This window comes from Dendrobium catenatum, unplaced genomic scaffold, assembly GCF_001605985.2.
Source record: "Dendrobium catenatum unplaced genomic scaffold, ASM160598v2 fragScaff_scaffold_1342, whole genome shotgun sequence".
Classification (NCBI taxonomy): domain Eukaryota; kingdom Viridiplantae; phylum Streptophyta; class Magnoliopsida; order Asparagales; family Orchidaceae; genus Dendrobium; species Dendrobium catenatum.
The window spans coordinates 558,007-579,972 of record NW_021319804.1 but is presented as its reverse complement, the minus strand read 5'-3'; the positions used below and the strand labels follow the sequence as shown (position 1 = coordinate 579,972).

At 34.7% G+C, this 21,966-nt stretch overlaps 2 protein-coding genes across 2 annotated transcripts in view; both read left to right on the top strand.

Annotated features, from left to right (window-relative positions):
• Positions 1 to 311: 311 nt before the first annotated feature.
• On the top strand, positions 312 to 13,355 carry LOC110100710. The gene is made up of 6 exons (XM_020828341.2): positions 312 to 470; positions 5,847 to 5,969; positions 7,838 to 7,927; positions 8,047 to 8,258; positions 9,680 to 9,727; positions 13,007 to 13,355. The coding sequence occupies exons 1-6, from the start codon at positions 380 to 382 to the stop codon at positions 13,187 to 13,189; spliced, it is 747 nt and encodes a 248-aa protein (XP_020684000.1). The 5' UTR covers positions 312 to 379; the 3' UTR covers positions 13,190 to 13,355.
• Positions 13,356 to 13,715: 360 nt separating this feature from the next.
• The window catches only part of LOC110100701, an 11,110-nt gene continuing 2,859 nt past the window's right edge, over positions 13,716 to 21,966 (top strand). Inside the window, exons 1-9 of the mRNA XM_020828319.2 lie at positions 13,716 to 14,012; positions 16,567 to 16,672; positions 16,760 to 16,826; positions 17,304 to 17,361; positions 17,443 to 17,531; positions 17,628 to 17,786; positions 17,984 to 18,132; positions 18,362 to 18,548; positions 19,419 to 19,636. Coding sequence (XP_020683978.1) covers positions 13,909 to 14,012; positions 16,567 to 16,672; positions 16,760 to 16,826; positions 17,304 to 17,361; positions 17,443 to 17,531; positions 17,628 to 17,786; positions 17,984 to 18,132; positions 18,362 to 18,548; positions 19,419 to 19,636 — 1,137 coding nt within the window. The 5' untranslated portion in view covers positions 13,716 to 13,908. The remainder of the gene's footprint in view (positions 14,013 to 16,566; positions 16,673 to 16,759; positions 16,827 to 17,303; positions 17,362 to 17,442; positions 17,532 to 17,627; positions 17,787 to 17,983; positions 18,133 to 18,361; positions 18,549 to 19,418; positions 19,637 to 21,966) is intronic.

The following is a 21,966-nucleotide window of genomic DNA, read 5'->3' as shown; positions in this document are numbered from 1 at the left end:
GATTGGGATGTGCTGATCATCCCTTTGACTAAACTGACCAAATTCAACATCATATGATTTAACCATCTCATCAATAAATTTGTCAAAAATTAAGTCAATATGTCTCCTAAAATATTTTTATAAATATTTTAATTCAATTTTCAATAATTTTTGAATAAATAAATTTATAGAAACTAATATTTGATCAAGTTAATTTTCATGCCATATTAATATTCATGTGTAAATATTTTTAGAAGTGAAGTACAAATTATATATATTTTAAGGTTGAATTAAATATAATAAATTAGTCAAACTTTATATATATTTTTTCCATTCTTCGAACGCGTTGGTTGCAGTCTCGGAGGGCAGCGGAGGGAGTGGCGGTGGAAGAGGAGACAAGATGTCGGGCCTGCGAAGGCTTCTATCTCCGATGAAAGCTTCGGCATTCTCGATTCCTCTCCCTTCACTGTTTTCTATTTCCAGAAGTCCCTGTAAGTTTTTCCCAATCTTTTCTCCATTTTGTTCACTCTACCTAGTAATTTATTATTATTTTTATTTGATTTGGATGCTTAGTGCAATTCGTGCGAATTACGGGCTTCCCGCTCTTTTTTTGGAGCTGAATACGCCTTTGCTGTTACATCCCTGCTGTTCTTGAATCGACCTAGAATTTTGGGAACCCTATTTCGGTATAATGAGTTTTTTGATAATTCGAATGGGGCTGTTGCTGCTTTAGATTTTAATCAGAAGTTGTTGTAGCTGAGAAGTTCATGATAACTTCAAGCGGTGTTCTGTCGGAATCATCATTTTACAATATTAAGGTGCTGCTGAAGTGTTGGGTTTGACGGTGCTTTGATTTAGAAGGTCAACAGGCAGTGGCTGTTGAGTTTTCGCTCTTCTATCCCCACTCATGCAACTTTGGATTGTAGATTTCATTTGAAATCATTTGCGATCAATAATGTGGTTGAATACATAGTTCTTGTTGCATGGCTCAAGATGCCCATCAATTGTGGAGCTTAGAACTTAACAATTAACATTGACTATCATCTTGTGATCTCCCATAACAAATGAGACTTTGATGCCCACAACCAACAAAGTATCTCAACCTAGTAAAATCAATTCATTCTCAAATTAAACACATCAAATTGTCCAAATCATCCTGGAGTAGAATACCCAGCTGATGCTCTCTCCAAATCGGAGACTTCAACAACACTAGATTTGTATTTAAGGAGGTGCATTGAGGCTATCCATTTCTTAAGGGTTTTAGGGGCCCTATGTGAACAATCTCTTGAAGAAAATATAAGAAATCCTCTTGGATGGACTCATCATCTCTTCTTAATGCATGAGATGTCCTTAAATATCATACTGCAATTGCTTGCCTCCATTATTAACAAACCTCATCATCATGGGCAGTGAATTGAATAAGGGAGTACTAATCATTTCACTTTGATTTTTAAATATACATAATATTAAGTATCGCTTTGATTTTTAAATATGGTACTAAATGCTTCTTCTCCAATCATTTCATATCCTCTTAGTTTTAAATTCCATTGAAGATTTTGTTACCAAATCATTGTTATTTATTTCACAGCTCCCATATCTCAATATGCATCTTATTTGGAACTAAAACCTTATCTTTATATATCTTTTTTAGGGCTAACTTCGATTTTTTTTAATCAATCTATAATGAAACTTAATTATATTGTTCATTATGCTCTTGTAAAATAATTTATTCTTTAAAGTTCTCATTTAGTAATCACCTAGAAGAAGAGAAAAATGAAATATAAAAAATAAATATAATGTAAGTATTTAGAAATTTTGATCAAGTTAGATGCATTGAAAGTGAATATAATATGGTCTTAGGGGCTGTTTAGTTTGCAGAATTAGGAGGTTAAAGTAAAACAATTACACATATTTACTAAATTCGGTTGTTTGGTTAATTTTGAGCGGAACAAAAGAAAACAATCCAAAGCATTAGGCGTGTATTAAGGGGCGTGTTTCGTGCGAATTAGAAATCCGTTCATATTGAGCGGGTTATAAAACCGTGAAGGTGTTTTTTTGGCAGGAATACGTTGGGGAAGTGTTAGGGAGGAGTTATCGTTGGAGCTTTGAGTTCCTCTGCACGAGTTATTTTTTTTTCTTGATATTGTTTAGGCCTCTCCAATGGCAAAAGCTAGTAGTGGAAACCCTATGGTTGTGAATCGAATGACAGAGTTGTCTTTATTCCGTTGTTGAAAGGGCGATCCGTTGTCCTGGATTGTTTTGGGAGGAGAAGGTGGTGGCGGAAGATTCTAGAGCTGAGAAGGTAATTTATTCCTTTGGTTTCTCTTGCTATATGTTTCTTTATGGAGAGGAGGGAAGGGATGCCAGTTTCTGGGGTTTCGACGAGAACGAGGACAACGAATATTGCGAAAAGGAGAGACATTGCGAGCTTCTGAGGCGATGCGGAGGTCAGCGAGCGGGTTCCGGGGCGGGAGATGTAGATGCCATGGTTACCAGTCAGGTCGGAGAGGGGGATATTGCTGAAGAAAGAGGTGTCGGGGAGTTCGCCGGAAAAGGAGTTGAAAGAGATGTTGAGGGAGACGAGGTTCTGGAGGGAAGCGATCGGGGTCGATTCGCCGGTGAGGAAGTTGTGGGAAAGATCGAGATTTGTGAGCTTTTTGAGCTCGGAGAACTCAGATGGAAGGTAGCCAGGGAGTTGGTTGCAACTGAGGTTGATGGAGATTTCGAGGGATGGGAGGAGGCCGAGATTCGGCGGGATGGCACCAGAGAAAGAGTTTTCCCTTAGGTCTAGCAGCTGGAGCTTCAAGCAGGAGATAAGTGAACAATGTTTGAAAAAATCCCTCTTTCCTTGATATGTTGTTTGACTATAATCAAGTTTGTAGGTAAAAAATATTTAATGTTTGACATTCTGTGCAGAGGGAGCCATCGTAAGTTTTCTTCAACTCAAACCTGTAGTGGACTATTGTCCTAAGCTTGCTTCGGTTTAATACCTGAGGTAAGCTCCAAGTGGACTTTGGCTTCTTTTGGGGTGGTTTTCTTACTTTTCTTAAAACAATTTTTTAGTATAATTTTTAAAAATTAAGTATACTCTATGTTCCAGTTTCATTGTTATTTTGGCGGAGGATCAGCTATTTTTTTATTTGTTTCAAGTAGATCGGTTGAGAATGTAGCTTACTGCTTCTGCATAATTATTGTATACTCTATGTTTCTTTTATTCTATTTATAATTAAAAATTAAGTGAAATGAATGTGGATGCTAGAGCTGGATGATTCATGTATTGTCTTCAGAACTATAGTATATTATATTCTGAATTGTTAGCATGAATTTCTGGATCTGATACCAACGTTATATTTTGGTTGTATTTTCTTGTTTAGAGCTGTTGGATGTATTTTTCCAAAATCCTATTTGAGCTGGAGTTATTGGGATGTTTGTGTTGGAGCTGCCCTACTCATGCCTTGTCTTCAGAACAATAATTTATTAATCTGAGTTGTTAATATGGATTGTTCTAATTCGGTTCTATGTTAATTTTGAGATTTGTTGGTTGCATTTGCTCAATTTTTTTAACTGAATTGAATGGAATGTGGATGCTAGAGCTGCATGCTTCATTCGTGTTCTTCAGAACAATAACATATTTTTCTGAAAGGGTAATGGTAAAACTGCATGTCTTTATCAGTAGTTCCATATACCCTTTATGGCTTCTTAATTATATATGTATATATGGGAACAATTAGTTTAAAACTCTATACTAGTCAACACTTGAGGGCTTTATTTAGGGTTAGTTTAAGTTGGGTTAAGATGACCACATAAATAATTTAAGCATTTGTGTTAGTGTTTGATTACTGCCCCATGTTAATTTGGCATTGCCTTAAGTTAATCCAAGGCTAACTTAATCCCACTAGTTTTCTGGAATAATTTTCTTGATCTTGTTTAAACCTTGTGATCATGGTTTGTTCTTTCTTGTTACAAGCCTATACCAAATCTCAACCTCATCATTTGAATGCCTTATTTCTTTCTTGCGAGAATCTGCAGTCTGTAGTAGGAAGCTACAAGCAGAGCCCTTGCAACTTATTTGTCTCTGAACCTCTCCATGCTTTTTTATTTTGTTTTTTTTTTATCGAGTCAATTTTATTAGTATTTCAATGTTTTCTTTAACAAGTTACCTACTTCAGAAAAAAACTCTATCAATGGATCATAAAACAAGATGATGAAGTTTATTAATACGCACAGGGCAGGGAATTATTATGGATGAAGAAAAGGAAAAAGATTTGGTTCCATGTCTCTTGGATTTTATAGCATCTCTTGATACAATATTGGCATAAAGTTTCTCTAGAAATGAAGCTTTTTCAAATACCATAAAGGATTCAGTGTGAAGATTTGGTTCCATGTCTCTCGGTTATAATTGCTTTTATCACTTAAATAAAGAAAAAAATCAGTGTGAAAATTTTATTAGCTAAAATTATTTTTGTAAAACATTACTTGATAAAGAAAATTTTAAATTTTCAAAAAATTAAAATTAAAATTTCTCTCTAGCAGAAGTATATTTATGTCTATATGCAGCACACTACTAAATTAATACACAGCAGAATATTATATCTTATAATCTAAATTTTTTTTTTAATAAGATAGTGCAATAAATAAATGCACTGATTTTTTTATAACACCAAATAATATTAATTATTATAAATACACTACTTTTATAAATGCACTAGTTGTAATGCAAAAATAAATTATTACAAATAATGCGCTTTTACTTTACTCTGGATCTACCTAACCAAACAAGGGAAACAATTCTCCTGCATTTATTTTGCAGACAACCAAACAATCTCAAAGTATTCGGAATGCACTACATTTACTTTACATTGCATTTACTTTACACTGCATTTTCTTTTCAGGCAACCAAACAACCCCTTAGTTAAAGATAAAGACATCAAAAAAGGTTAACGAGGTCATTGTGACATAAATATAAATCTCTTGATGTGGCCATACAATTTGATGACTAGATTTTTTATAAATCACTCTTAATTCCAATTAAGCTATCCTGCCTTTTGTGGACCGCTAGAACAATTAGTACATAGATTTGTCCGTGTAGACCCTGTTTGTTTCAACTTTTTGTTTGATTTGCAACAGCTGGAAACTGCCATAAAGCCTATTCGGATGAAATCTGCCAAGTTCTTTTTTAATCTTCTATTGTGAAGCAAATTTACCCGTATTTGGATGGAATGGCCAACTTATTTTTCAAAAAAAAAATCTTGAAAATGTTACTTTTAAAAGCAGTTTTGAAACTGCTTCATAAAAGCAGCTTGTTAACAACAGTTTCTCAGTCCCGGCCAAACAAGCCTGAAAGTATTTATCTTATACCATAACCTTTTACCATAACTTCTCAAGTGCCAAGGGAAATGACCTATTAATGGGTTTATTTGTTTTGATTGAATAATGCTGATTTTGCCACTAATGTCTGATATGTTGATTCTGATTTAGATTTTTTTGGTTATTTGTTTCCCATTTTATGAATATTTCTCTTTTACTTTAATAAAAAATAAATGAATTTTGCATCATTGTAAGAAAAAACAATTACATGTTCTTGTGTTTCACTAGTAGTTATAGTTGTTTTGCTAATTACATATACTTATTTATTTATTTATTTATTTTAGCTAATTACATATACTTGTTAATTAAATTTCTTTTTATTCTAAGTGGACTAATTAATGCACATGGGGGGCACCAGACAACAGACGCCTTGAAAGCATGTATTATTTGAAGTTTGGACAATTATTTTAAGTTTTAACAGTTAGTCTGTGGCATTGTCATTAATGATTGTTTTGTTTCTTTGCTATATCTTATTGATTTTCATGTTATGGATGGTACAGTTTGTGGAAGATCTGGACTGTGGAAGATTTTGCCCAAGCATGTTTACTCTGAATCAGAAACTCAGATTCTGGCATTTGGAAGGGTACTGGAGAACAAAGCTTTGCACAGCTCAAAGTTCTCAGGCAAGCTTTTAGAGGTTGCTAGTCATTGAATTTATGCCACACTTAAAAAATTCTTATGCAATATTCATTGAATATAAACCACCAGAAACGATTACTCTTACTCTTATACTACTATATATATTTTATAATTACTTGTATGCCTGTCTGAATATCCAGCTCTTACTAATATGGTACTCTCTAACACTCTTCAGCTGTATATGAGATAAAAGTGGATTCAAAATTAATCACAAAGACATGTTTTATGTGTTCTTGTTTTTAACATTATAATTAAGGTTAATTTACAATAGAGGCACAATAAGTAGTTGATATGATTTTATTTAATAGTTGTTTGCTATAAAATAAGCATAATAAAATCGGAAATGTTTATTTTTTAGATTTGTCTCACATTAAAATTCGTTTGTACTAAAGAAAAAATAAATATAATTTAACATTTTAATTTTGTGATTAATTGAGTAAATTTCTCATTAGCAGATTAGCCTAATACCATCTGTTAAAATTGATACTTGATCTAAAGTGAAATGTAAACTTCTCATGATCTTCACATAAATTTATTGTTTCCTAAAAACATTAAACAGAATATTCTTCTAGGTTTATGAAATATTATTTTTGGTTAATATAAACTATCTAGGTCGGTATATTTGGAACTGTTAAAAAATATGGTGGTATACCGATAATTATGAAGAATTGGTTGCTATATCAGGAACACGAAAGTTTGTGATGGTATACTAGTAAAAATCCCTAGATTTTAGTGACATTTTTTTTTTGTATATCAGTAAGCGTGAAAGTTTGTGGTTGTATACAAGTTAAAATACCAAGATTTTAAGGACATCATTTTCTTTTGTTCAAAATAGAAACATCTGTGCCTATTCTCAATAATTGAGGTTTCTGAAATGCATTTATTTACTTTTGCTGAATTTAAGAATTTTTGGCAGCGCTTGGTCTTTTACAACTAGGTTTTATGTAAGTCATTAGGTCAACTCTTTGGTAGCTCCTATTATTGCAACCAAGATTCTGATTGCCTATTGTTAAAGCTATGACTTGCCAAAAAACTACTTTCTGGAGGAAAAAAAAATGATGGAGGAATAGTTTGGTAATACTTTTTAATTGCTTTGCTAAGGCAAATACTGTTACAAAACAGTTGTACCTAATTGGGTTAAAAAAGCTAAGACACTCACCAAATTTTTTCTTTGAAGTTGTTTTTTGAGTATAGATTTGAATCACAGAACATATTTTGGATGGTAGTTCCTGAGCCTCTTTTATGTATCGAAGAAGCCCAACCATAAGAGCGCTAATTTGGTTGGCATTTATAATTTGCATTGTTAGCCAATTTGAATGCGGAAAAAACTGCATTGAGTTATGATGGATGAGTTGTAGAACTAGGAGCATAGAGTGAAAGGGAAATGATTGTATTCGAGAGCAGGAAGTAGTGCTCATTAAAAATAAATTAATGGAAAATGGACTTGGTTCATGCTCTATATCGCATGTAAAAAGGCTACTAAGGCTGTGGATATGATAAAATTGAAAAAAAGGCTAAGATGAAAATGTAGTATACAAACGATAGTGCGTTGAAATGTGCAAAAAGATTTGGACAACATAAAGATAACATCTTAAGGATGATACATAAAGTTGACGTTAAATAATTGGGATTATTATATTGATAAATAATTGATGATTTCTTGTGCAATCCATATTGATTGCCTGCCAATGATGCCAAAAAGTTTTATTTTAATTCGGGATATAATTGTTTCTACCACTAGGATCCATTTCCTCTCTTGATATATGAACTCTTTTTATGCTCTTCTTTCACGCATGCTTCACTTCCTTTTTCATTATAATTGACCACCTCGGTATCTCATAAATGCTCTTAGGCCAGAAGTTATTTGTTGGAAGCTTTCTCGGTTTATCAGTAGCTACTGGGTTGATCTATCAGCAAATAAACGACATCTATGCTATGGATGGTGAGCTGACAAATTTTACCATCCTTAACTGTGGAATTTTATGCATCTATTTAGGTTTATGGAAATTTGAACATCTCTAGATGGCTAGTTATTGATCTGCTGTTGATTTACTTTTGTAGACAATTATGCTGGCATGGAGGAGCCATCAGGATTTTTGAAGGACGATCTACATGCCTTCTGGTCTTTAGCAAGGAAGTTTCAGTTGCCTGTTGTTCTACTTGTTACAGTACTTTTGGGATGGAGGCATCCATTTGCACTTGCTATAAATGTTGCACTTCTTCTCTTCTGCACGAGGCCCAACCCATTCTCTATTTATATGTTTGTTGAGCAGGTTAGTTGTTGCGTGGCCTATCCCTACTTCCCCTTTTATTGAAAGCTTGAATTATTTTCTTTCTAATTTATCTGCTTTAAATTTGATTGAATAGATTGTTTATGGTAAATGGTTATAAGTGTGAACCTCAATTAAGTCTTTACCTTTATGCTCTAGTTTAAATTGATCCTTAGGTTCTTGCAGCATATTAGGCCATAGTTGACTACCTTTTTTGCAAATTATTTCTAGTGTGTAGACTATCTTTTTGTCCCCTTTTCCTTTTTTCTTGCGCGCGCGCACTCTCTCTCTCTCTCTCTCTCTCTCTCTCTCTTGCGCGGACACTCTCTCTCTTGCACACACACACTCTCTTGTGTTCTTGTTGTCTCGCTCTCACTATCACTCGTTTTATCCAATAATCTCCTTCAAATGGATTTATGTTTTTGATGAGTGAAGACTTCTAAATACCTATGAGTTTGGTTTTGGCTTGCTCCTAATTTTTATAGTAGTTAGATGGCATGATCATATGGCAAAATTAGGTAGGCGTGTTGATGCAGGACACAATGATATGTAATGTCATCATCTACCTTAATTTCATATTTGAATATGTAAGCATGTGCCTTAGTAGGGTTTTTCTTATAATAAAGATCTAAACAAGTGTTGCTTTATTTATAGGATATTCTAGAAAAAAAATTGTCCTTTATTAAAGATCCATACTTGATTTAACTTGTAAAATTCTCTGATAAATAGAGCAAATTCATAAGAGAGCTTCATTGATTGCTGAATATAACATTTACAAGCAAGATGCCTCCCAACTCCCCTTCTACCATGAGGCGATTGCCCACCATTCATTTGCTCTCTCTTTTGATTATGTTTCCATTCTTTCTCCTTCCCTCCCTTCCCCTATCTATCTATCTATCTATCTATGTAAGTTCTCTCTTTTGTTGGCCAATTCTCTCTCCTGTTGGCGGATTTTTTTCCCACTTTCCGGTCTATCGCGGGCAACTCGACGGAAAGTCATTCTTATGCTCTCCAAGTAATTTCCCTTTCACGATCACATTAGTCCAAATTACATGTGACAAGACTAATTTTATGAGCAGTGCTGAGCAACAATTTACAAGGGGAGGCGAGTGTTTGAGAACGAGTTAAAGAAGATGGTCCCATTTTATGTACTTGCCTCTTGACCTGGCCAAAATGCACTGTCTGCCTTTAAGTGCAACGTAAATAAGATTTGAACCTCTTTTCTTTGTCCCAAAATACGGAGAAACTTTTTTTGCTATAAATTATGGCATTTTATCACAGATTTTGATTGAATTTATTCAACATAAAATACGCACATATTCAAGATTTTTCTTGATCTGAAAATTGAAGTTAAAATCTTGATTAGATGCGAATCACTATTTGATCGCATACCTTAGTTTAATATATGATTTTGAATGCTGCAGTTGCGCCAAAGAGAAATGCATAGGGATCCTAGCCTGCAAAAGACAAAGGTGATTCCTAATTTCTTCTATTTTTCTATTTCTGATGCCACAAGGCTAATCTAATTTTTAAAATTTATTTTTCACAACTAACATTTATGTAATATTTCTTATGCTAATATTTGTTTGGCTGATTGTGGCCATGATTTTATGCATTCGTGTAAAGGGAATTCGGCCATCGCTTTATATGATACTAGACAAGATATAATGGAGTTTATTTTCCTACTTTTTATGGTATAGTTCAAAGCACATCTTTAGGCGCTGTTTTAGGCACTGTGGCACTGCCCCACTGTGGGAACTATAGCTAACTGCTGTATTATGGTTATCTTTTATTTATTTTATTTTATTTTTTTAGTTTTCATGATTAGTTTTTTTTTTCAATAGTCTAGATTTATTTGAAGATCTCAAGTATTTCCTATCAATCTTCAGAAAACAACGAGATTACTCCACACAAATCCACACAAAAATCATGAAAACAGTAGATAATTTGTATTATTTGATAAAAGGGAATGGAAAATAACAAGATACAATTGATCCTCTATTCGAGAGGAGAATCGATATCTCACAAATCTCTAGATGCCACTAGAGCCTAAAAGAAGACCTTAATCTAAGAGGTCTCAAATTTCAGCCCAAATTCAAGATGTCCTAAACCTAGGAAAACAAACTATTTAATGCATACAATCAAAAAGGAAATCTCTAAACAGCCCCTACATTCAAATTTCCCTCCTAACTCCCTAACAAATACTTCCAAATTGGCTCCCATGAAACTTGTGGCTCGTGCGGCTCATACAAGAGGCGGACTCTTCCACTTGTTATGTTGAGCCGGTCCCGTATGGACTAGCTGGATCGGTCCAATGGACCGGTCTAACCCAATATGCATGTCTTATTCACATGATGAAATCAATGAATGAGAACTTCTAATGTTACAAACCGCTAAGTCTCTGTTTTCTTAAAGAAAACATAAACTCTTTGCATTGCATTCTACTAATTGCATTACATTTTTGTTTTATCTTTGAGTGTTGTGATCAATGTTGAAGATTAGAACGATGCTTCTGACAAGGAAATCGCCTGTCTTTGTTATTTTGAAAGGTGATAGAAAAGGAATTTTTTCAAGAGAGAATAAATTGAGATTAAAAGTGAAATTCGAAGAACATCGATAGATCTATCTATATGGAAAAACTAAGCCTTAATGATAAGATTGAGTAAAGATCCTAAGAGAAATTGTTGGTGAACATGAAGGAAGAATATTTGCTAAAATATAAAGTTCTTGATGGTCTTATTTGGAGGAGACGATCATCAAAAGCCACGAGGATCTCAAGGTGAAAATTGGCATTGTTAATAAACTTAAAGTACTCGTATCGAGTAAACCTAAAGTCAAATCAAGAAGAATCAAAATAGAATATGATGAGATTTGGAAGATTATGAAAGTAGATTCAAAGAAGTATTTTAGATTGGAGGTACCAAGATGGACACTTTCAACCCTTTTCTAGTAACTAGATGCCTGTTTTTTTTTTTGAACTGTGGCTAATGTTGGACAATTTGATGTATTTGAATTTTTGGATTTCATTTCTATTTTTAAGTTAATGTTCACGGATTGTCAGTACAGCTTGATTATCACAACTTTGGCAGCATTGTAGTGCTATGGGTGCTCTAGCAAGTCACTGAATTGTAGTTTTTCCAGCTTATTTGGCTTATATTGGGTAGTTTTTTTCTTTCTTTTGTATTATAATTAGGGAAATCAGGATTCATAAAGCCAACCCTAAATAGTTGGGGATGAGGCTAATGTGGTTATTGATATTATGATAATTTTCTTAAGAATAAAAACATATCCTAAATATTTATTATTTGAAAATAGGGCTATGATCAATTACAAATTCATATTCATATGGGGGAATTAATGAATAATTGAAGGTCATATGGGAGACCTGATCCTTTGGGCTGTGACCTCTAATCTGGGAACTAGGGAGCATACCATTTGAGTTATGTCTCTTCAGTGATGATATTGTCATAAATAGTTCTTATCAACAATATAGATTTTTCAGTTCTTATTTTCTATATAAATTTTACAAATGAGTTATTCCTCTAATGAATGAGAAGCTCTAAAGTTTGTGCAGCCATGGGTGAAATTTTAGAAACTTGTGAGGTCCTCTATACTTCATTGAAGAGGTTTCAAGAGCCTTGCTAGTGTGAACCTTGTAAAATTCTTATTATTGATATGAGTTCAAGATGCTTGGGCTTAAAGATCTTATAATATTTCTCTTACCTTTTATCATCTCACATTATAACAGCACGTTCATTAGTTCATGCATATTAATGTGCTTGTATTCCCCATCTTCTTCTTTGGTTTTTGATGTGAACTATCGTTGGGCAAGGCATAAAAGGGATAAACGATATAATCAATTTTTATAGCAACTCCCGCAATCGCATAACGGAGGGAAAGAGATTAGGAATACAAGCCGGGAAGATTGACTGCAATCGCATAACGGAGGGAAAGAGATTAGGAATACAAGCCGGGAAGACTGACTACATTTTAGGTCGCCACACCCTGAGGTATTGAAATAGGTATGAAATAAATACAAGATACAATAGGATCTTCAGTTGGAGAGGAAGATCCCGCTCTCCCAAATCCCTTGTCGCCGGCTAGAGCCCTCTCAACCTTAGTAAAATTAAATTCAACCAAACACAACATAACCCTAACCCTAGGGTAAACAACCTACTTAAAGCATACAATAATTTTGCAAATCCCCAAACACAACATAACTCTAACCCTAGGGTAAACAACCTTCTTAAATTAAACACAACATAACTCTAACCTTAGTAAAATTAAATTCAACCAAACACAACATAACCTTAACCCTAGGGTAAACCACCTAAAGCATACAATAATTTTGCAAATCCCCAAACAACCCCCCTATACTAATTTTTGCTCCTACCCGTTCCTCTCTCCTATTCAAATTTGTCCTTGTACCCCACCCCAAGGGGGCAAGCATTCATTCCAGACGGGCTCTGTTTCGCCTGGTGTAAACCTTGGCCAATTCAGGGTGGACCGGCCCAGCATTGATCGGTCTAGGAGGTACCAGTCCATCAGGAGTCTGTTTATAAAAATACACGATAAAATACACTATAGCTCCTAACAACTATCACTTACCCATAAAGTACAATAACTCAAAAGACTTATTAATCTAATCCTATCTTCTCATTTCATTATTCCCCTTAAAAGTATTATACTATACTGTACACACTTTATTGTTTCCATTAAAGTTTGTTTAATTCCAAGCATCCCATCTGCAGTTTCTTTATGTGAAGAAAGTTGAAGTCGAAGATTACAAGATCTTATGTATGGCCAGAGTAGAACTGAGAGATTTGAAGATGAATGTGATTGGAATTCTGGGCGGCTGGTGGGTTTTCCAGACATCACCGGCGCAACCAGGCTGGGCAGGAGGAGCAAATAGCAGAGGCAAAGGAAGCCATTGATCAAAGCTTGAAGTTTCTTACTGTCAAATAGCCATATTTTGCTCCAGATATTTTTCTCTAGTTAGCATTCAAGCTTATGGTTCTTATATTAGCTGATTCCATTAGTTTTTGTTTACATTAGATACTATAGTCCCAGATGAGCTCCATAAGCATTTTCTGTTGAAAATTATGGCCTATTTGCAGGACGGTTTTTTTGCTGCTTTCTAAAACAATTTTTTTAGAAAGCTGTTTTAAAAAGCAGCAAAAAGTTGTTCCAAACGAAGCCTTAGTAGCTAAATGGCTGCTTCTATTTCATTGCTGTATGCTATCAAGATGGAGAAAATCTTGGTCAGGATATCCAAATTTGATCAAGATAATCTATAATCATTATATTTATTCTATAAATATAATATATAATATGATTATTAAATTTATCTTGATCAAATTTAAATCAGAATGAACTATTTAATTTTAATTAATATACTTTAAAATAAATTTAATGAGCATATAAAAATTTAATCAAGATATTTTGATTTTTTTAAGATATATAAATAACATGAAATAAAAGAATATGCATGTAAATTCCCTTTTTAAATAATCCGCATTAAAAGCAAGCAAATCTGATGTTATTATGGGGGCCTATTAAATCAGATTTCCTTCGCAAGATTTTTTCCTGGTGACGACCACCACAGAGCCGCTCTCTGTTTCGCCAATCTCGGCGAGAACACGAAGACAAGCCAATGGCGGGAACGGATGAGCAAGAGGATTTCGTAAAGACTCGGGCGATGGAGTGCGATTCCTCATTTGTGTGGGACGAAGAATCGAAGCTCTATTTCCATGCCAGGTTTGTGCCTGGGAGCTATAAATTCTCCCAGCTATTGATATTTGGAATTCGGGAATTTTCTTTTTCTTCTATCAGTATCTACACTTTCAGTCAGCTTCCCCTTCATTCGCTTCTTGTTAGGGTTCGAAGGATTGAACTTTATTCGACTTCCTGTGTTTTAAGATTATTGACTGCGTTGGTTTAAGGTTTTGCTAGTCATCTGCTATTATTATGATTATTAGCTGACCCAATTCGCTAAACTTTGGTTAATTTGTTGTTGTTAGTGTTTATGATTCTGTTTTGGCTGGAATTTGTTGTATTTATTTGGCTTCCATGTATGTCGTGGTGGGCGTTGGCACCGAGCTTGTTACCTTATAGAGTTAAGTTTGAATTCAACTGATAGAGATATTTTGGAGTTCAATGATTATGTAGAAGGAGAATATAAGGAGATAAGAGAGCATAGGGACATCAACTTCAGTGGAGAAGACATATCGTTTTTGTATTGCCCGGCTCTGGTATTACAATTGAAGCACCTAGGCTCTAGAAATTTATTCACCTAATTACCCACTCGTAGAGATAGCTAGGGTTTTCAAGAGGTCAACTATCCATACTACACCGTTTCAAGGGGTATAAATAGAGAACTTAGAAGCTACTGGTCACAAGGAGCCCTCATTTAAGTAGAGGATCAGATATTGTCCCCATAACCATTACCGTTTGATACCAAACTAAGGTTATGATGTAGGTGACAAAACCCCTTATTCTAGGGTGGAAAGGTGGTTGGAGTAATTTTATATTGAGATTATTTATGACTTGATTGTTAGGATGCTAGATTGGTTTGATAAGAGGCATGGAATGTTCTTAAGTTGATGAGTGGTTAGATTGATGACTCTTGCTCCTGCTATTTGGGTCAACCAAGCGAGTTATTCTTGCTATTATGGTCGAGCAAGTGTGTTGGGGTTTGATGATTTTGAGGAATTAAGTGTTGCTCAAGAGAGGGAGTTGTGCTTTAAGGGATAGAATAATTGAAAGTAGCAAAACCATTTAAAGAAATGCTATTCTCCTCCTCCTCCTCCTTGAGAGATGAAAGATGTTGGAGTAGTAAAATTGGGGCTGACCGCAGGATTTACTCTTGCCATTGGGGTCGGCCAAGGGAGTTAGGGTTTAATGATTTTGAGGAATTAAGTGGTGCTCAAGGGATGGAGATGTGCTTTAAGAGAATATAATTGAAAGTAGTTCAAAGCAAGCCCATTCTCCCTTTTATTGAGTGAGTGTGGGCTCCGAAAATTCAACCCCGGCCTCCCCGCTTTTCCTTTATCTAAGCGAGGGAGTTTTAACGAACTAAGTTCCGGGGTAAATTTTGGAAGGCAGATGGGTTTGTAGATAAGACACTACCCAGAGATTTCGCCTTCATTTTGTGAGGACTTTATGATCTGAGTTCTGGTTTCCTATAGGCGCAAGCCCCTATAGTTAATTACCCCTCCCGATCACGAGAGAGAACTTTCGATTAAGGCTAGTCGTCAATCAGATACGTAGAATATACGTGTTATCTGACATATAGTAGCAGCATGGATTTGGATTTGGGAATTTGGAAATAGTTTGGACGTTTGGAAAATTTGAAAATAGTTGGGAATTTGAAGATCCTTCAAGTGATGCGTCATATCAACCTGCGCGTTGCTCGATCCGCCACCTTTGTCCTTTTTGCACATAGTTTAAGTTATAGGGGTCAACAGTGAGAAAATGTGGTGCTGTAGTAATTTTGAGCTCATGAATAGTATCTTGCCATGCAAAGGTGGAAGCTTCTCATCTTTATTGATTTTGAGTGTTTAAAGCCTCTTTCAACTTCTCCACCTTTTTATTGAAGTTATTATGGAAGTAATAAGATGTTATCATGGACCCTTAAAGTAAATTTTATAAAACCATAATTAGATTGACATTCTTATATAGATCCAAATGTTGGGCTATAAAATGCTATTGATATCTAAATTAAGTGTAATAGAAATGAGAATCTTAAGATGTTTGACATACTAAAATGAAGAAATTAAGAAATAATTATTTTAGAGAAAAATATTAGAGTGACATCTATTGAAGATAGTATGACTAAAAATAGATTTAGGTGATTCAGAGATTTACAATGAAGGTTGAGAAATGTGTTTGTCAGATAAGTTGATGACATTAGTATCAGATGATTATGAATAAAATGGAAAGATCTATTGTTACATTGATAGAAATTTAAAATGATCAGACAACACTCAACATAAATAAATGAAAAATAAAAATTCATATCTCCAACCGCAAATAGTTGGACTAAGGCTATTGATGATGATGTGGTGGTGGTAAATTTTGCTACATATAAACTTAATAGTTTAGGCTTCTTAAACCTAACTTAATCTTTATCATATGTACAGTCTGCGCAATATGTTTGTCAGGGCCCTTGAAAAAATGAGGGTGGCCCAAACTCATTAAAAATAGGTAAGCTATTGAGAAAGATGTGATTCATAGATAGTAAGATAATTATTCTTGATCAACTTAGTTACTATATTTTACTTATTTTTATTTTACCTTTACCTTCCTGCAGTAGTGGATTCTACCATGACCCTAATGATGGATGGTATTATAGCAGCAGAGATGGTCTTTATTACACATTTGAGAATGGAACTTACGTTCCTGTTACATGCAATGAGGTAGTTTCTTGGTTTTCTGCATTGTTTGCATGCGTAAAAGTCAAAATTTTTGTAGTAAATATTTGTCATTCTAACGTAATGGTTCAGGAAGAAAAGTCAGCAGCTCGTAAATGCACCAGCCCTTTCTCAAGTAAACCCACACAGCTTGATTCAGGTATATGGTATCCATAAGATAAACACCATATCTCCTTAAAACAATGTACGGAGGAAGGATCACAATGCCGTGTGTTTTTTTTATGATTAATGTCATTTGTCGATATCTTTGGCATTTGGTCAATTTTTGCTGAAAGAAATAAGAAAACGGTAATGGTTAAAGCTGCTATGTTGTTTAGATGCAGAGTATCTTCCTTGTTTTGATCTTTTTTGTTTTGCAATGTCTGATTTCCTGCTCCATTTTAAGATGTATCACGGTTGTTTGGCCACCTACCTAGTCTAATTTTCTGTGCAATAGCTACATTAAAAAGGGCAACTAAAATAGAAGGGCATGATTGCGGTGGCGGCTATGGGGGATTGAATTTATCTATTTTTTAATTGTTTTTATTTTAACATTTTTAAATTAGGAACTAAAAGTAATTTGGTGGTTTTTTTTTTTAAATTGCATAACTTGGTTTTTCTCCTTGTCTTCTAATAGGTATCCCACAACATTTTCCAACTGATGAAACTAAGAATGAGCTACCGCCATCACAATGGTTTGTAAAGTGGTATCTGAATTAATTCCATATCAAAAGAAAGGGTGTTATCATTCTAACATCATAAGTTTTCTATTGCAGGATTGAAGAGACACTGATTGACCTTTATTTGTCAGGATATAAGAATGAAGAAGTTAATTCGGACAGCTTACTGGCTCCCTTGACAAATGGTGAGTTTCAAAATAGTTCATATAAATCATTCTTTTAGTTTTCTGTATTTCGTATTAAATTCATTTCACTTAGCAAGTTATTCGTACATTGACCAGAGCAGGGCTGTCAGGTCCAGTGTGAGGGACAAACTGATTATTTAGCTCTAGCTGGCCCATTTGTTTGTCAAAATGGTACTGAGAATAAGCAAAATGATGAATCTACCTCAGACTATGTGCAAAACATGGATGAGTTAACTGACATAAGCTTAAGCAAAGGTGCATTCTAATTTCATCAACACTTTTCTGTCTCTGTTTTAGTAGTTGTTGAATGTTGGAATGTAGTTGATAAAGAAACTTTACAATGTGGATAATAGTTTAACCATCTTATAATGATTGTCTTATGATCTTATCTATTTTTATGCATGTTTGTGTAATTTTAAGTAAAAGTTGAATTTTATTCAAATGAATTTCAGAAGAGGAAAACTGGTATGCTCAGTACGGTCAGGTCACCCGGGTTGGTGATGATGATTTGCCAAATTTCTCTGCTGTAGATCTGTGGGACTGGGAAATTATTATGGAGACTACAAAAAACAATCATGCAGCAAGATTGATGTTGACCTTCGTATAATGTCCAAAGGAAACAAAAAAAAAAATTTTTGCATACCTCGTTTGATCGAAGAAATCCCGAAAATCCCGTTGATTTTCCGACACTCTGCTCTGATTCGCGATCAAATCCCTGCCGAAATCCCACTGCTACAGTCCTATCTCTGCGAACGACGCCGAATCCATCGCTTCTCCGTGTTTCCTGCCCAAATCCCGTTCCAGCTGGACACTCCTCTCGCCTTTAAAAGCCGGATGAGATGAAGGTTCTTCGGCACCCACTTCCGATCCAACTTCCACAAACTCCCTACTTCACGATCTTCTCCTCCCTCCTCCGATCAGAGTCTTTCTCGACTCCAAGCCACGACCAAACTCCTTCAATTCTGAAAACTGCTGCCATTCGTGACGTTCATCTGGATTTTGTTCGAGTGACATCAGGCATGCTTATTTTTTTTCCTCACTGAATTTGCATTGATCAGGCAGTATCATACTGTGCATTTATTAAATATCAGAACTTATAAACGAAATTTCAAGTTGTAACACCTTATTGGCCTTTTGATTCTATTGTAAGGATTTTAAATACCCAGTCTGGGAAAAGATCCTTTTACAAGATGTTAGTATCATAATATTATTTTAGAAGCAACAAATTAAGATGATGGAACTCAATTTCATCAACATATTGTGGCCAACGCTGGTCTTTATCTAGATGAGAAATTTTGGGAGGATTTATGTTGTCATGGAATATGTACCTTGAGATGTATTTAAATTTGTTATTAAACATTAGCTGTAGGGTTTTCTTTAAGGTTTCGTTTGGGACAGTTTTCTTCATGCTTCTTAAAGCGATTTTTTAGTGAAAAATTAAAATTTTGATACTAGAAAGCAGCTTTAAAAAGCATTAAGAAAGCTGTCTCAAACGAAGCCTAAAATTTGGACAAAAACTGATGAAGGCTATGATGCATATGCTATTAGCTGGTTTTTTCTTGGTGTCACTGCTAGAATACCAATATGAAAAAATGATTAAGCATCAATATGCTGAATTTTCGTTTGTTCAACCAGGTAGATGTTAATCACCATTAATCAGTGCTGGTGATTGCTGCTGATTTTGGCTGTAGTTTAGGACAAAATGCATAATGTGCTTTGTACAGATTAGATTTAAGGAACTATTGCTTTTTCAAAACTTCTAACGACAAATGTGTACTGTTTGAGGGAAATTGGACTTTGTTCACCTGATTTTTCCAAAATTTTAAACTTTCTCATAACCGGTCCCTTCTTGAGCTTGATGCAATATGTTTCATTTTCCTTGTCCAGGGAGAGTTTACCGGTTGCGGAGCCCTAGCATGAAATATTTAGTGTCTTTATCGACATATGATTCTTCCAATCCCACAAAAGATTGGGATTTCCCTGATTTTCTTGCCTCCAATTATGAGTATACTCCGGTTAGTCATGATCAAGTCTACAACTTAGATGGGGTTGACTATCAAAGTTCTTTCACTACTATAGATGAATTGCCTTCGACGGCTAAAAAGGTAACGGTTAGGTTGCATGTTATTACAAGCTTTAAGCCAATGGCTTTTTGATCATTAGCAATGTTAACATATTCATGGACCTAGCTTTGATGATGTTGGCTTTTGTTTTGCGTAGCTCCTCAATAATAACAATTGTGTGGTATAATATGGCGTTGCAAATTAAATAAAAGCTTTTATGTCTCATAGGCATACGTTATTAAATATTTCCAAACAACATTTTTTGATGTTTTGTGAAATTCGTTTATGCCTTGTTGATGCTTTGTAGTATTCACTTTTAAATATTCTATTGGTACTAGACCATAATCCAGTTCTTTGTTTTGCTATACAGTTGTCTTACTCTTAGGCTTTGTTTGGGATGACTTTCTTACTGCTTCTTAAAGCGGCTTTTTTGTACAAAAAATTTAATTTTTTAACAAAAAAGTTCTTTAAGAAGCAATAAGAAAGCTGCCCCAAACGAAGCCTTGGTTTCTGTTGATTGCATGATCTTAACTATGTTACACCTCCCCTTTATATTTCAATAAGAAAATATATGATTACAAAGTAAACTTTTTTTTTTGTGAGTTTGGTTTGAACTTCTTGACCTCAATCAATGGTTCATTGACCGGAATTTAAATGCATGTTTAGTAAGTCTGGAGTGATAAAATTACTGGTTCTTGTGATATAGTAGGACTCACAATTGAGTGCATAAAGAGAATAGATTTGGATCATCGTGAGAAATGTCAATTAAGTGTAAATTTGAGTGATTAAACTAAAGCATCTTAAAACAATGCCTCGTATTGAAAGACATTATGCTGATGATTTCTAGAGGAAATGATGAATTTGATCACCAAACTATTGAGAGTGTCTTCACTGTGATCCAAAATTTTATTAGTTTCCAGTTTGATTCCTTAATTCATCAAAAGAGTTTAGGGATCAAAAGAATCATATTGAAGGATCAAAAGAGTGAAATTTTAATAATTTGAGGAACCAAATTGAGGAATAAAAAAATACAGATCAAAAGAATACTCTAAATAGTTTTGGGGTCATTTGTTCATATTCTATTTATAAGAAGTTGGTTGCCAAGGATCAGGCTAAGCATAAATATTCTTATTATTTGCAAATCATACAGTTATAATAAATCATGAGAGACTTGTATTAAATTTTGATAGAACACAATCACCCCAAGCAGTAAACAGCTGTTTTCAGAAGCAAAACAGCAATAATAACCGTAGAGAATTTGAGAGAAAAACAGTGGATTTCACTAACGAAAGTTAAAGTCAGCACACGATTCAAGTTTCTTCAATTTGAGAGGAAGAAACAACTCTCCAAATCTCTAACCAAGAGACTAGAGCTCAAATACACCAAGGAGATCCCGAATTCAGATTCCAATTCAAGTTGAAACCCTAAACCTCCCAAGAGAAACTAATTAAAGCCAAAAAGAAAATTACAAATTCACTAAACAGCACCTAATTCAAATATTCCCCTCCAAAGTAATATTTAATTAGGATGTGGGCCCCATAGGACCAGCCGGCCCTCTCTCTCTCCCTTCCTTGGTTCCGCCCAGCTCCTTGGGTCGGCGCCTGTAGACATAACCCGGTCCACTAGGGACCTGTTTAATGGGTTCAGCCGGCCCCTCTTGGGCCGGCCTAACAAATTCAAATATAGTACTTGGTGAATAAAAGATCCTAGATGATTGGGGACTTTAAAGGAATTTCAGTTGATTCTAAGATGATATCGGCATTACTCAGGTGGTTTAAGTACTCATGCATGTTTTTTATATCAAATCAAGGTTATGTGACAAATGAGGATATAAATGTGAATGTTGGTAGTGGAAGTTCAACTTGGTTATTAAAATGGAGGTGATCAATGTGCTACTTAATGATAAGCGAACATTCTTAAGAAAAGCATGAAAAATCTTGAAGAGCAACTATGGTGGTTTAATCCATGTCTCCTACAGATAGAACAAGATAGTTTAACAGGGATGTGTCTTATAAACTTGATGATGTGGACATCGACCAGAGGTTCAGACATGTGTATCGCCGTAGACAGCGCAGATCGACGGCCGAGATTCAGAGTTTATATTTCTAGCTATTTATGTATTTCTTTTATGCATTGTTCTTTCATTTCCTATTGTACCCTTGGTCTAAGTTGAGTCATGAGTGTAGCCCTGAGGGCAAGAGAGTCATTGTATTTTCTTGTTTTTTTTTGGGACCTATATATAGGCCATGTCATGTTGTATTTGGGCTTAATGAATTATTGAATGAAAAGTTATCTTTGTTTCTACTTTCTTAGCATGAGTGCTTGAGAGGGAAGAGAGCTCAAGTGGAGCATTTCGCAAGGCCCACCAATCG

Bases quoted from the DNA above. Each gene is read 5' to 3' on its own strand.
- LOC110100710 (XM_020828341.2), top strand. From the start codon at position 380: ATGTCGGGCCTGCGAAGGCTTCTATCTCCGATGAAAGCTTCGGCATTC. The intron at 5,970-7,837 runs GCAAGCTTTTAG...AAATGCTCTTAG, and splicing joins GCACAGCTCAAAGTTCTCAG to GCCAGAAGTTATTTGTTGGA. The intron at 8,259-9,679 runs GTTAGTTGTTGC...TGAATGCTGCAG, and splicing joins TTTATATGTTTGTTGAGCAG to TTGCGCCAAAGAGAAATGCA.